Source organism: Struthio camelus, chromosome 1 (assembly GCF_040807025.1).
Source record: "Struthio camelus isolate bStrCam1 chromosome 1, bStrCam1.hap1, whole genome shotgun sequence".
NCBI lineage: Eukaryota > Metazoa > Chordata > Aves > Struthioniformes > Struthionidae > Struthio > Struthio camelus.
Window position 1 is genome coordinate 130,527,338 of NC_090942.1, and position 14,290 is coordinate 130,541,627.

Here is a 14,290-nt window from a genome sequence, read left to right on the forward strand (position 1 = left end):
TGTAGCTCTGAAAGCCACGTTTAAAATGAAACAGTTGAGAGCCTGAATGCACAGTACTGTTATTCAGAAGTAGCTTTAGAGCAGAGAGTTTCAATGGGAAGGTGCTGTTTAGTTGGACACAAATCAGCAAGCATTTAACTGAAGTGTGAATAAACCAAGTGTGCATGAGGCGCAGTGCTTTCTGCAAAGACGAAATGCAAAAATATTAAAAAAAAATCTTTAAACACTTGCATCAGCCTTAGAGGACGGTGTGAGCAGCAGGATGCGAAACCGATTTGCAGATGCACTCTCTTCAGGCAGCGAGAGTGCTCATTAAATGCAAGATGCTTCTGGGGCTCGCGCGTGCACACGGAGGTATAGGTTTGCAAGACTGACGTATCAGATAAAGTCAGAGTGGTTACCACACCGACGGAGTAGCAGCTGCATAATAAATGATGGAGAGAATCATGTTAGGCATGCCCACCTAACCGAACTTGAATCATGCGAAAGGGGAGCTGCTGGAATTCAAATAGACTTTCTGGTTCCCAGCAGTCGGCAGTAATAGAATGCTTTCAGGAAGATGACAGATGCAGGGAGAAGATGCTGTTTTGCACTATCTTGATTTGTTACGGCAGCCAACTTATTGGCATGATGGAGTGACAAGAAAAGCAGCTGGCATGGAAGGTAGGCTTATCAAAGCTATTGCATCATTATGAATGTAATTAGAAAGTGACCATGACAAAGCATATGTTAGAATGAGCTGCGGCTGACGGCAGAGGATTTGTTGCTGAGGTCTTGAAACTCTGGAAACAATGTTCCTTTTGCAAAATGGATTTTGTAATTTCATTTCTGCTTGTGTTACTTTTTTCTTATGCTCGCCTCTAAGCTCAGGGAATCCCTTGCCTGAAAGAGAGCGTTATGTTAGGATGAGGTTGAAGACTAAAGTCTTTTCTAAGTCTGTGAAGCCTCAGGTAGATAGAAACAAACAGATGTGAAACAACACTGGCAAAGGCTCCATATGATTTACCAGCCAGCTCTGATTGATGTATTGGCATATTGAGGAATCCCACGGAAATGAAGATGCATGTATTAAATGTGTTGATGTAATGAAAAGATACTACTGCAGGTTTCTGCTTTATAGTTACTCTGACAGGTTTTATTCCCCATCAGTTTTTAGCTCTTGACATTTATTCGGTTGTTCAGTATTATATAAAGAAAATACATCAATATCTCCTGCAGGGTTTTTCAACAACTCTGGCATCTGTTTCAGCTATTGAACTGTATTCACGTTTTGCCAACTTGATGTCTACCCAGCTGGTCTATCATTTCTCGCTTGATTACTGCTCTTAATTTCTCTGTATCAGCTTGTTTCAGATAGGATTTTGAAAGCTGTTAATGAGAAATGACGGCAACTGCTAAATTATTGAGAATTGGCATATTGTCTTATTTTTGAAACATCAGAGAGCAGTTTTGCATGTATTTTATTAAATTCATATTCCATGTTGCAGTAATGTTTTCATATAACCACTACATTTTAGCCGTGAATACTTTAAACCAGATGAGTCATAAGTATAACTTTAGACTGCCTGTTTTAAGAAAGTTTGAGATCATTTAGAGGTGCTTACTTTGGTCTAGGTATCATCTATATATATGTTCCTTCATTCTGTCTGTCTCCCCCCACCAGCCCCCCAACATATATACTCCCTCTCTGTCGTGGTGAGCAATCCTCAAGTGTATACTGTACATATTGAAATATATTTTATCACCACTAGGGTGAAACTGCTAAGCAGTTCTGAACAGGTGATTTGAACAGGTTTAAAACAGATGTCAGCTGTGTCAAAGTGGATTGTTCTGGGTCTGAAAAGGAAAAGTGCTGTTTTGTGAGAGTAAGGCAGAGGCTTATTTTGCTTCACCTTTGGAGGTACAACAACCATTCAAACACTGCTTGATAGCCCCCAGGAAACAATCATTGGATTGGATTATTTTGTAATACAATGTGCTTTCTGTAGACGCTCTTCATGCTTAGGTATATCTTTTTTTTTTTTTTTTCCAAAATGATATTCAAAAAATCTCCTATCACACTGGATGTTCACTTTCTAACTTTGTTTTAAATTACTTTGCTGGCTGTAAGCTAGGTAGTCTTGCCAGAAGAGAATCGGGCTATTAAAGGCTAAGTGTTGCTGACTAGATCTATAACAGTTTTTAAAAAGATAGGTGTTTCTAGATACACAGCAGTGAACCAGCCTTTAAAAAGTTTGAAAATAAAGATCAGTAAAACTATACTCTTAGGCAATTTGAGCATTTTTGTGCTTTGATCACCTCTGGGAGGCATTTTAAATTATTTTATAACTGCTAGGAGGGAAGAAGTGCTTATTAATGGACAAAATCACTATCAGGTTTGTATAGTCACCAGTAGTTCTATGATTTTGATGATAAAAACTATTGTTATGCTATTTCAGAGAAGTTCTGTTAGGTTCAAAGGTAATTTGTCCTTCTTGTTGATTATAAAACCATAGAGAGAATAACCCATATAAGCAGCTTAAGTGTCATTTACCTTTTCAGGGTAGCAGTAAAACCATTTTATATTGCATGAGGTATACTTCTGAAGCTGTTGGTTGTTCTTTGTCACAAGACTGCTGGCTGGCTATCATCAGACGGTAGTTATTTTAAATATTATTTTGCTTGTGATGACAGTATCATAATTGCATGCCATCTGTGGCCACCATCCAGCTGAAAAGTGATTTTATAGTTTGCTTCTCTTTTGTCAATAGTAGTTAGTTTTAGCTTTTTGTTTCGCTGATGAATTAAGAAGACACTAGGTGGAGCTAGCTATTGATTCTAAAGAGAGATACAGTAATACAGGCCTGTCTAATGAGCAAGCCCGTGTATGTAGTGATTATTATAAAATATAACAATAAAAAATAGGTAAAGCTTGGAGCTGGACCTTAGTCATGAAATTGGAGACCTGATGGCGTTAAAGGAAACGACTTCACCATTTTTCTTTCTTTTTATTATTTTATATCAGAGATGATAATAATAATAAAGCATCTATATTCAACAAAGAAGGCTGGGAAGCAAAAGAAAGGAAATAAAGGATGAAAAGAGGAGAAAAGCAACAATAGGAGCCAACAGATGCTTTCATTGCAGATACCTGCAGAAATCCAATCGTGTATCTGTCTTATTTTAGTCTGTTGCATGTAAATTTTTCTCTCTTCTTTACATATAAATCCCTCTTTCCTGTCTTCCTGATTTAATTTATATAGCTGACATCTGTCACTTTATAGTTAGCTATGGGACCAATGTTTTGAAATCATTTCTTGCAAGGGTGATCTAAAAGGTGTGCAGGGGCACAGGAAGTTGTCACTCACATGTTGGTTAGCCTTAATTAGGAAATATGTAAAAAGTTATTTATTGATAGAGGTGGAAGCTGATTATTTGCACTCCTAAATATTATTTTAGTTATTAAACCTTCAGTATAGGATAAGGATTCTGTAATCTTAGGTAGTGTAATCTTACTTTCATGTCCGTTTCCTGTTCGTCTTTGTTCCCCCTAAAACCTCGTGTTCTGAATGAGCTCATCATGAGACTCGGCTCAGTTGCTGTAAATGTTTGTTCTGATAACAGGAACACAGTTGTAGTGCAACTGCTTTTGGCTTTCTATGTGCTATTCAGCTGCTGCTTCACTCAGGTTTTGGTTCCTTCTGAAAAAATTAAAATTCTCTTTTAGAAATACTCACAGTAATGGGAAGAGTCTGACCATCTCAGGTAAGGATCATGAGAAGCTAAGTCAGGAGAGGGAAGAGATGTACCCCTCCCTCTCTTTCATTAAAATCTAACTATTTTAAAATCCACCATGGCAAGAAGGATAGCAGCAGAAGGAAAAACGACAAGGAAAGTGAGGAATGGAGAGGCTTCAGGTGTTCTAAAATGAAGCCCTGGGAGACTGTGAAGAGACAAGACAAACAGTCACGTGACAAATGGGTCATCATCACTTTACAAAACACGTGTGAGGAATGTCCCATGAGACAGTCAAGCTTGTCTTTGGTCCAAGGGATATTACCTACCGTGTGGTTTTGCTGTGCCAAAGAGCTTTCCACAAAGAGATGTTCTATCTACTTAAAAATATATTAATAAATGAAGTCTAGAAGGACAGATGGAAGTATTTTTGTCCTTGGACAGCCAGAGTCCAAACTCATTTTTTTTGTTTTTTTTTTTTTTTGTTTAGTAGTTAACAGAATTAAAATTGCTAACAATTTGGGAGTTTAGTTTTGAAAACAAATGCTAAAGAATATCCTTTCCCCCCTACCCTAGACTAGAGTTATTTATTTCACAGAGGATTAAACCACTTATTCCTGAAATCATGTAGTTTAATCTTCATAGGAAATGCTGAGATTTCCAGAAGGTGACCACAGTGACTAAGCACCATGTTAAGTTTCTGCATGATGCTGGAAAGAGAGACGGGCCAGGAAAAGACTCATCTGTCTGAACGGCTGCTGGACCTAGATCAGTAAGGACATCCAGAGAAAAGTGTGAGGAAGGCTGATATTTTCTTGCTGTTTTCTTCTCATTTTGGTGAAATCATGAAGTACTCAAAGCAGAAAATTACTGTATTTGAATTGGAAATAACATGAAAGCTTTCAGCTTGCTGCTCTGCTGTGTGTCTTAGTGGGTGGATATCCAAATCCCACGTCTTTACTCTTCAGCTACAAGCAGGCTTGCAGCTTCTCACTCACTGTTAGTGCCACTGGCTCCAAAATGTCCAAATGATAATGCTATAGACCTGGGGTTGTGAATTAAGCCTTTGTGGAGTCCTTGCAGAAATGTCCTGGAGCTGACAGACCTGGTTCAGTCATGGAAAGGTGAGAGTTGTCATCAAAAAAGAAGGTTCTACCAGAAATTGGGGAAACAACAATAATAGTTTTGTTTTGACCTTTTTTAAATTTTTCCTTTATGATCTGAGCATCTGTGCATAAGAATAAGTATGCCAAATGTATCTGTTCATAAAAATCAAAGCAGAACCTTCCACATGCATTGCTGTTTCTTTAGTTTCTGTTATCTTTAGACTAGATCTTAGTTTTATAAAAGGAAAATCAGAAGAGTAAGAGAAGATTAGACTTCCAGTGCTTTTCATTAGTATCCTTCAGTTTCCTAACTTAGTGTTTTACATTACAACACCCTGTTCTTTACAAGGTGTTCCTTTCATTTACATATCCCTAAAGACATTGCACATAGCTGCAACCAGTGCTCTACTTGTTTGATGATACAGACACTCAAGATGCTAAAATAGACCGAGAGAGGCTTTTGGTTTTGACCAGTGCTCACAAAGGCTCTTCTCTCTTTTTTTTTTTCCTCTTTCTTCTTTTTGTCTTTTCTCCACTTCCTCCGCCCACCCCCATGACTTATGACAGCTGAGGAAAAAGGTAGATGGAAAAAGTTAGAGCAAAATTTGAACAAAAACAAAGCTACCTGAAACAGTTTTCTTAATCTGTATCTTGTTTCACTTTCTCCTCTTCCTCTGACCTTCCAATGCTTAGGAATAAAAAGCAGTGGGGTCTTTTATGGGGTCAACTTGCTTTAGCATTCACTCCTGATCACCTCTATTGATCTGTTTCCCTGAAACTTAAAAGCCACACTAAATAAAACCACCACAACTGCTTTCTGTAGACTTTCTTTTTATGAGCAGCCTATTATTTTTATATAGCCTTTATGCAGGTCACATATATTTTTGTAGGCGATAATACAAACAAAGATATTGAGAAAAGATTCAGAATCTCCTTGCCTTTTCTAGGAAAATCACTTTTATATTCCCACAGTATGCTTATATTTAATACATCTTTACTTCCTCGTATTACAAAAATTCCCATTTATAATGGGAACTCCTCTATAGTTTGATACTAATGGTTGCAAATGGTACTTAATAAATATTCCCTATTCCTCACTCTTTCAAAGGGCAAGCTGGAATAGTATTTTTCACCTGTTTTTCTAAATGAAGGGTTTCATCAAGGACTTCATCATAGACTTTTCACTGTGCAGGTCTAGGCTGCTTTTTATTGACTATTGGCCCAGTATAACATAAGGACTGCCAACATTAACAAATGTAATCTGTTGTCTTCAGTAATGATTGCAGGTTCTGAATCCTGACTGAATCAGGTTTGACAGCAAGGAAGAAAAGTTTTAAATATCTGCATGGATGTGGAAAATGTTATGTTGTTTATACTTTTTCCAAGCCATAATGGACGGAATCTTTTAGGATGGATGTTGGTGAAATAGTTTTGGTGCGACTGAAGTAGTCAGTGACTGAAGACAAATGCTTGAATTAATAAGAGAATTTTATTTTATCATGGTTATGGTTTAATATCTGTAATGATCCTCAGATAAATAGTAAAACTATAGGTTTCTAATTTTTCAGTGGTCTTGTTTTAGACTACTGAAAAACACAAGGGATTTTTGTCTTCTGGATTTGGCACTTAGCAAAACATTAAAAAAAATAAGGTAAATCCATAGCTCAGCTGATCCTGTGATTATATCCTTGTATGCATGTGCCTCATAATATATATGAAGATATGCCTTCAGAAGCGGAGAATAAAAAGCATGTTACAGATGTTGATAAATCCTAGTAACTAATTATATTTACACCCAGGTTCTGTTTAGTTTCAGAACTTCAGAAATAATGAGGATTAGGTAGGTGGCTTGTTATGATGCAACCTGAAGCTACAATCAAACATACTCTGAGGCAGTTAGGGTCAGGAGAAGGAGCTCAGCCTGCTAATTTGAGGATGTAACTAAGAGGCAGAAATCCAAAAAGGTCCTCCTATCTGTGACACTGCGCAAGCCAAATCCAGCACCATCATCTGCCCTCAGAATGCAAAAATCAAATACGTTTTTCTTCTTTCAGAGAAGCTATGCTTTCATTTCTATTAAGTTCCTCTAGCAAGTTAAAAATCTTTTATGTAGTTATTGCTGATTGTCAGTTGTAGCACCTAAACCTACACTTTTCTTAGGGGCACTGTTTGTTAAACTATATGGGCCAACATGTGATTTCCTTTTCATTTTCAAAATTCGCTAGAGTGTTAGGGTAGATAATAAATGTCCTATAACTATAGGAGAACAGTGTATTGCTCTAAAAGCATCAATTAGGATTATACCTCTGGCTATAAGCAAATGAATTTTGCAGAGGACCTTAGTTAAATTGTTATTTAGTATGAAATTCTGAGTGACTTTCCTGACCCTTTGAATAAGCAATATCCCAATCAGCTGTGTTGGGTAAGATGTATCTCACAGTTTTATATAAAGCTGCCTAAGCCCAGCCAACAGAACAGTTACTAGTTTATTATTATTGAAGGCAAGTATTTTATTATTTATTGTGTGACAAGGTATATGACACTTCACAAAGCACAGAGGAAAGTGATTTCTTGCCCCAGGAAACTATATATAATTAACTTTAAGGGTCTGATTTGTATTCTCAAAAATAAACACAGAATTAAGCCTGCAAACTGCAGAATTAAGCCTGGCTAGCTGTGAAGCTGTAACATAGCATAAGCAGAAATAGGACTGCATTTTGTTGTCTTCTTGTTACTGAGCTATAACTTTAGGATTTTAGACTGGCTGCTAGAGATAATTGTATCACAAAGACATACCATTCATTGGTAATTCTAAAATGCCATAGAAACAAAAAGTACCAATAGTAATTGTTATAATTTCTGTGTGAGCCTTCATTGGGTATGACTTTGGAAACCTTTCACCGTCTGTACTGCAGTAGGAAACAGAACATTGAAAGAGAGAGAGACGATATGAACCAGTCTGTTGCACGTGGGAAAGGTAAAGGTGTCGTATTGTAGGACCAGCTAGCTCTGCTGTTGCTTTATGCAACATGTTGGTATCAGCCAGGTCAGGATGTGCTAGTTTTTACCTGAGTGAACAAGCATCTCAGAACAGCTGTATTTGTTATTATAATTTAAAAGAGGAAAAACCCACGTATGTTGTTTGTGTTGCAGCATAGTTTTCTGGTTCAACACCTTGCCCCAGGATTTGTAGAAATAGAAAAAGCACAGTAAAACTATTGAGGAGAGATGAATCAATGCTGAAACTGTCAATTTTATTTTCTTCCTTGGGATTTATTTAGTCCTAACACTGTGTGAGTTTAAAGGAAAAAGAAACGAATATTGGTACTGCTGAATGGATCTGCATTGACAAGCTGAAATAGCAGTTCTGTATACCCACAGTTTAAGTATCAGATTGGCAAGATCTAGCCTCACTAAAGTCAGCACTCCTCTGGAAATGCAGAAGGAGAATACTGGAGGGCAGTTTTGCAATGCCTGTTTTTTAAGTTACTTTAGCCAGGATTATTCCAAGCGAGCTTTCAAAATTTTCAGGAGATAATGACTCAGGGGCTGTAATTTGCAGGGATAACTGGTATTAGAATGGCCAAATGTTTACAGCTCCTTACAGCTCATACTTGGTTTAAAAAAAAAGTTGTAAAAGAAAACTCCTTTTTCTCTCTGTTTGCAGCACTGAGAATCACTCAAGAGGTAGTTATTCTGAACTAGCTTTAAAAAGCTAGACGAAAATGCATCAAGAAAAGAGCATTAATACTAGTTTAAAGCCAGTACAGATAGTATGCACATGAACTAAGAACAGGATAATGAGGAATTACATTTGAGGAACATCAACTGTGCCTTGGCTTTGCTAATTGTTGTGTGTGCCAGAGAAAGATAACATGCATCAGAATATTTCATAGGTTATTTTCCTAAATTATAACTGAAACTTGAAGAAGAACAGCTAGCACTTGAGCACAGAAAATATAGTTTTTTGGGTTTTTTTTTTTAGGAGGGTGTTTGTGGCATTTTACAATGCAGGTTGTACAAGCATTATCTGCTACTTTTAATGGAGTTTAAAAAATTAAAAGGTATTATAGCATTCAGGTTGTTTCATCATTCTGAGATAATTACTGAAGAGAAAATATATTGTGGCTACAGATTGAGAAGGTTTTTTAAAGTGACATGTTGGGTTGCTAGTAGATGGAGGAACAAGCTATCATTTGCACGGTTCTGAAAGGTGTCTTACATAATTGGGTATGATTTTCAAGGCTGTATTCTGTTGGCAGCATTGCTAACATGATCCAAGTTTGAAAAAAGTCCAGTAGAAGCTTTGTCCAGTAATAGTATTTTCCATGAAATCAAGGTTATAAGTGCAGAGAGTGAGTGAAGGTGAGGTGCAAGGGCCTCTTTAGAGGTTAGTTAGGTTCAGGATCCTCTTTGGACCACCCAGCAGGAGCTCTATGTGAATGAGATCTCCAGACAAACTTGTTTAAACTTGAAGAAAGATTTAGTTTAGGAGATAAGTAAAAGGTCAGAGGATATTATGTGCAGGGAGTGTTACCTTGGGACCTTTTTATCTTATTCATTACTGAATCCAAACCTATGACTTGGAATTGAAAAGCCTTGTTTCCCGCTGTCAGCTCTCTGAGCTTCAGAAGTTAATAGTCTGACAGCACCAGGCTGCTTTCTGCCTGGGATTCCTGTTCCAGGATCTCACTGAAAAGTGGCAAGAGCCTTGTTCTAGTTGTTGGGAGAGTACACCTTGGAAAGGAGACACAACCAACACCAGAGAAACTAGTTGTAGGCCTCTATGGAAATGTGAAGGGCTAGAATTGGTCTGTGTAGGGACTGCGATAGATTGTGGTACATATGTATGTATTTATTTATTTATTGGTCTTTGGATTATTCAACAGTTCAGTAGTGGTTTTGGCCCACTTGTTCTCAAATTTCAGAGATGGACATTATATGTGCTTACCTCTGTGTAAGTTAGAGAACAGAGTTACACATCAAGGTGAATGTCAGGGTGCAGTGGGGATAACCAGGGAAATTTGGGTTTTCTTGGACATCTCTCCTGCCTTCGGTGAAATGGAACTGGGGAGGAGTCTGCATACTGGTTAAAGGAGATGGGGCTCATGTCTTCATCTGTTACTTTTGAAAGCCAGTCAAAGATTATTTATGAAAGCCTGGCAATACTTTCTCTCCTTGTAACCACAGAGATTAAATTACCCCACCCCATTACTGGAATAAAAGGTTAATATTCGCTGCAGAGGCGTTCGCAGATGAGATTTGGGATGTTTCTTTGTACATTCTGGCTTGATAGTTACCACCTGTGAGCCATTTATCTTACTGTTTATGTTTGCAAATACCCTGGAATAGTCCAGTTCTTTGTAGTAAGCCATGAGCTCCATAGCTCAAGAACAGCGTAAAGAGGTATGCAATGAGTTATAATGGAAGTTGAAATTTCAGTGAAGGAAAGCTCATCTGTACATGAAGCAGGTTTAATTTCACTGATCACATTCTTCTGTTAGCCTAGTTTCCTAAATTCTGTCTCTTTCATTCAGGTTTTCTTAATGCTGTACTGTTTACCAGGATTCAGTATTGAACAGTTTATTATTGTTGTTGTTGTTATTGCTACTACCATTTCTGAGGTAGAGGTTTAAAAACCTGCGTAAGTTAGAACTGGTTTGAAGTACTGAAGGATTCCTTTTGCTTTCAGAAGTAAGGGTAGGCTAATACACACCTAAAATCAATCTATTTTAATGTGTTTTTGTAATCATTGCATGAAGGACTTTGAGTCCCTAAAAAGCACTACTGTGGGAGAGAAAAGTTACATGTGAAAATTGGGCCTAAGGAATACATCAAAGGGGTCCATTTCTGTGCACGTTTAGAAAACGACTGTCTCTACGCATTTCACATGGTGTTCAGCGTGGTGCAGTCATTGTGCGTGCACTCCACTCAGAGTAAGAAAATGAAGATTCAAGCCCTCAAAGACTTGCTCCCTTGTAATCCTATCTGCAGCCATTTAAGATCAGGTCTGAAGTTTTATATTAAAGTAAATGTTGTTAACACAGGAAAGTAAACAGCATGACAGTGATTGAGCTTTTTGCCTCAGGAGAGTAGATAGGAAAGAGAAAAATCTTGAATAAAATAATTATAAGAATTAATTGTTCCTTTTTTACCTACTCAGGTACTTTATTCTCTGTTTCTGAACACTGAATGTACCGCTCCAGTGGAGCAGCCCTTAGAATTCTGATTTTTTCACATGAGGAAGTACTGCATTCATATATTTAAGGAGGGGAACTGAGAAATAGCATTGACAGGAAACTATTCCCACATGCATATGATTGCCGAAAATTTGGCAGATAACTGTATGCATGTGATTCTTAATGGTTGTACCTTGCAATGTATATCATTTGAAATTATTGCTCTCCGTTCAAATCTGTTTGGGAACATAAAATAGTTTGGGGTTTAGGGAGGAAGAACTCCCTAGCCCACCCCAAGCTGAACCTACTAAGTAATTAATTTAAAAAAAAAAGGTTCTTACAGTAAGATTTTGTGATTTTTTTTCTTTTTTTTTTTCTTTACCATGAGAACTGATTGCAAGGATCCAGGGTATTTAGTGATAAGCCGGATAGATGCGGCAGGTCTTTCTTTGAATGCATGTCTCTTCTGTGCCAACATTACAAAATGATTCCAAGGCATTTCACTGCACAGGGCTCAGGAGTGTGCATGTATGTGTCCATCTGCGTGCGTACAAAAGAAGAGAGAGTACAAAGGAGGTAAAATTGCTTTGCTACTACTCATGTTTCTACATACAAACTTTTTGAATCTGGTTCAGGTGGAGCATGAAACAGCTCTTCTGAAAATGATGAGTTCTTCTTTCCATTGGATTGTAGGTTTCCCGCAGTCCTGAAACCTGCTTGAGATTACTAGGCTCTAAACTTACTGGCATCACTTGGAAAAATGAAATTAACATCACTGTAGACAGTTCCAAGAGATAGCCCTCCACTCAGGGGAAAAAGCAGTAATAATAGTAGACTACAAAATAACACTGAAAGGAGAATATCTTTTCCATAAAAACTAATAATTTGCTATTGGTAGAAGTAGTAACTTTACTGTCTACATTTTCTGTCTTGAAAGATATATGAAAGCTTTATAGAAATCAGTGGTGGAGATAACTAGACTTTTTCCATCTGAACTAATGTTATAATAAGTAGTATAGGCAAATATGTTTCTGGCAGTTATCAATTCTCTTAAAAAAAGAGAATTGAAAGTAAGAATAAGAATACATCCAGTGGAACTGAAAAGCAATGCTTTTAGAAAGTGATGAAAGGAAAAACGTTGTTAAACTGTGTTTCATTTTTGGAACTCATTGCTATTAGACACGGGGTTAAATAAGGAAGTCAAAAGTAGCTGAAAGGATAGTGCGAATATTCACACTTGCAAAATTTGAGAAAGCATGTTTAGGTCCTGCTTTGATGTTTAACAGTTTATTGAGTGTTTATGTGACATTTCTTCATCCCTTTGCCATCATCCATAAGGATGGCTTCTCTTCTTCATGGTCAGTGTTAGAAAAACTAAGGCTGTGTGTAAAATCAGCTGACAAACTGAAAACCAGGAGTACTTTCCTTTCAGGGCTTGTCTAACATAGTTGTTAAAAGGTCCAATGGCATTTGTAAAACATCCAGATGAAATCAGTTTTATTTATTTTGATATAAATACATTGTTACTTCTTTTTATTAATCAATGCTTAACATTCTTACATTAATGTATCTTCTTTGTTCTTCTCTTTATATTATATTCCTTTCACTTCTTATTTTACTTTATAATGTTTGCTAGATTTTCCTCACCCTTTGCCTCCTTTCTTATTTTCTTTCTGTGCAGTATCTTATGATGTCTGTAGGTAGTATTCAAGATTGAAGGTGCCATTTAATACCTGTGTAAAATTAAACACATATCATTTTCCGAGATGTTGAAGAAAGCGTTTGACTATTGAAGCTCTCAGATAAAGGCTAAAGTGGCGTACATATTTTATGCATCACATCAGCTGTTTTTACATGCCACTGTCATCCTGTCTGAAGCTGTGCAAGATTAGTTTCAAGCCATGCAAAACAAACAAACAGACAGGTATGTTGCTGCCACTTTGAACTGTGTGTATCACATTGACTCTTCTGTCAGATACGCTTAAACTGGAAAATAGCTAGTGATGTGAATTATCCATACACTGAATGTGTTGTTCCCCTCCTAGTCACATTCAATAGCTGTGGTAATATTTTCTGTTATGTAACATTGACCAGTCTCTACAGCCTACCCACCTTGTTCTTAGTATAATTGTTGTAAACGAGTCATTCCTTAACTCTTGCACATATTTCAGATTGATATCTTCTCTGTTACATCCTGTACCTCCTTGTGATGATCACCGCTCGCAGCAATTGCTAACATCGTGGCTAGAATTACCCCTGCAGGTGGGCTCTCTCCAGCAAAGACAACTCAATCTTAACGTATTTTTTGGCCCTTCAGTGGCATTTAGCTTTATTTTGAGCTTGCATGTATGTTTTCGGAGACACAGGTATTTGTTCAAGTATGTGTTTTCAAGTTACAAAGTTAAAAAAAAAAAGGGTGGGGGGGAGGAAGAAAGAAAGAGGCCGTTTCCCTTGGATTTCGTTTCCCTAAGGCTGTTATTTCTTTCCACGTTTGGATGATACCTTGTCTGCTTCTTCAGTGTAGATATTTTTAGTACAGCTGGGAAAACTATGGGTCATTGTGGCATGCTTTCTCAGCTTAATCTTTTGTTATTTATGCTAATAATACTTGTGGCTCTGTGGGTTTCTGCTTCACTTTGGCATATTGCCAGTCCTGCAGCAGAAGCCAAAGGTGGCTTTATTCATTCCCTTTGAGATGTTCTTAAAGCACGTTTTCATTTTCCAGTGATGTAAACCCAAGAACTCTGTAGGTGAGCTGATGAGCCCTCTCTCTATCCTGTCATAGGAGCATGGAATTACAGCCTCAGTTTTATTCTCTTCACTATTTGATTAAGTTTTAGAAAGCTTGGCTAGATTATCCAGGACAGTAGAAATTTGCTTTTTTTTTTTTTTTTTTCCTCAAGAGATTTTAAAGTTTAGGCAACTAGGATAGGGGAATATTGATACAAATAACGTGCATGTGTTCCCTCTTCCAATGAGATAATTGTAGTTCATCACAGTAGAGTCTCACTTCTGAATAATTTCAGGTGGTTTGTAACATGACTGAATTTTGAGCTTAACAAGACAGGTAGATTATTATCCCTATTCCAGAAATGAAAAAAGCACAAGGAGGTTTAGGGAGCCAGTGGCCAAAGAAGAAATCTGTGGCAGAGAGAGGAACAAGGACCTCTGTCTGATTCTGTATCTTCTTGTTTCCTTTCAAAATACTGCACTAAAGGGGGAGAGGAATAAGATTTGGAAACTCTGCTGCTTCTTCTTGTGCCTATTTCATATTCCTCTGATGATTCTGTG

General features: G+C 37.4%; 1 protein-coding gene across 6 annotated transcripts in view; it reads left to right on the forward strand.

Annotated features, from left to right (window-relative positions):
* The first annotated feature begins 496 nt into the window (after positions 1 to 496).
* The window catches only part of DMD (dystrophin), a 1,217,172-nt gene continuing 1,203,378 nt past the window's right edge, over positions 497 to 14,290 (forward strand). For 3 of the 6 annotated variants that reach the window (XM_068917006.1, XM_068917014.1, XM_068917058.1), the window contains exon 1: positions 507 to 663. In XM_068917006.1, the coding sequence (XP_068773107.1) occupies positions 567 to 663 (97 nt within the window). In that variant the 5' untranslated portion in view covers positions 507 to 566. Of the gene's footprint in view, positions 664 to 14,290 lie in introns of all 6 variants that reach the window. The other 3 variants (XM_068917030.1, XM_068917051.1, XM_068917057.1) reach the window with 3 other exon arrangements.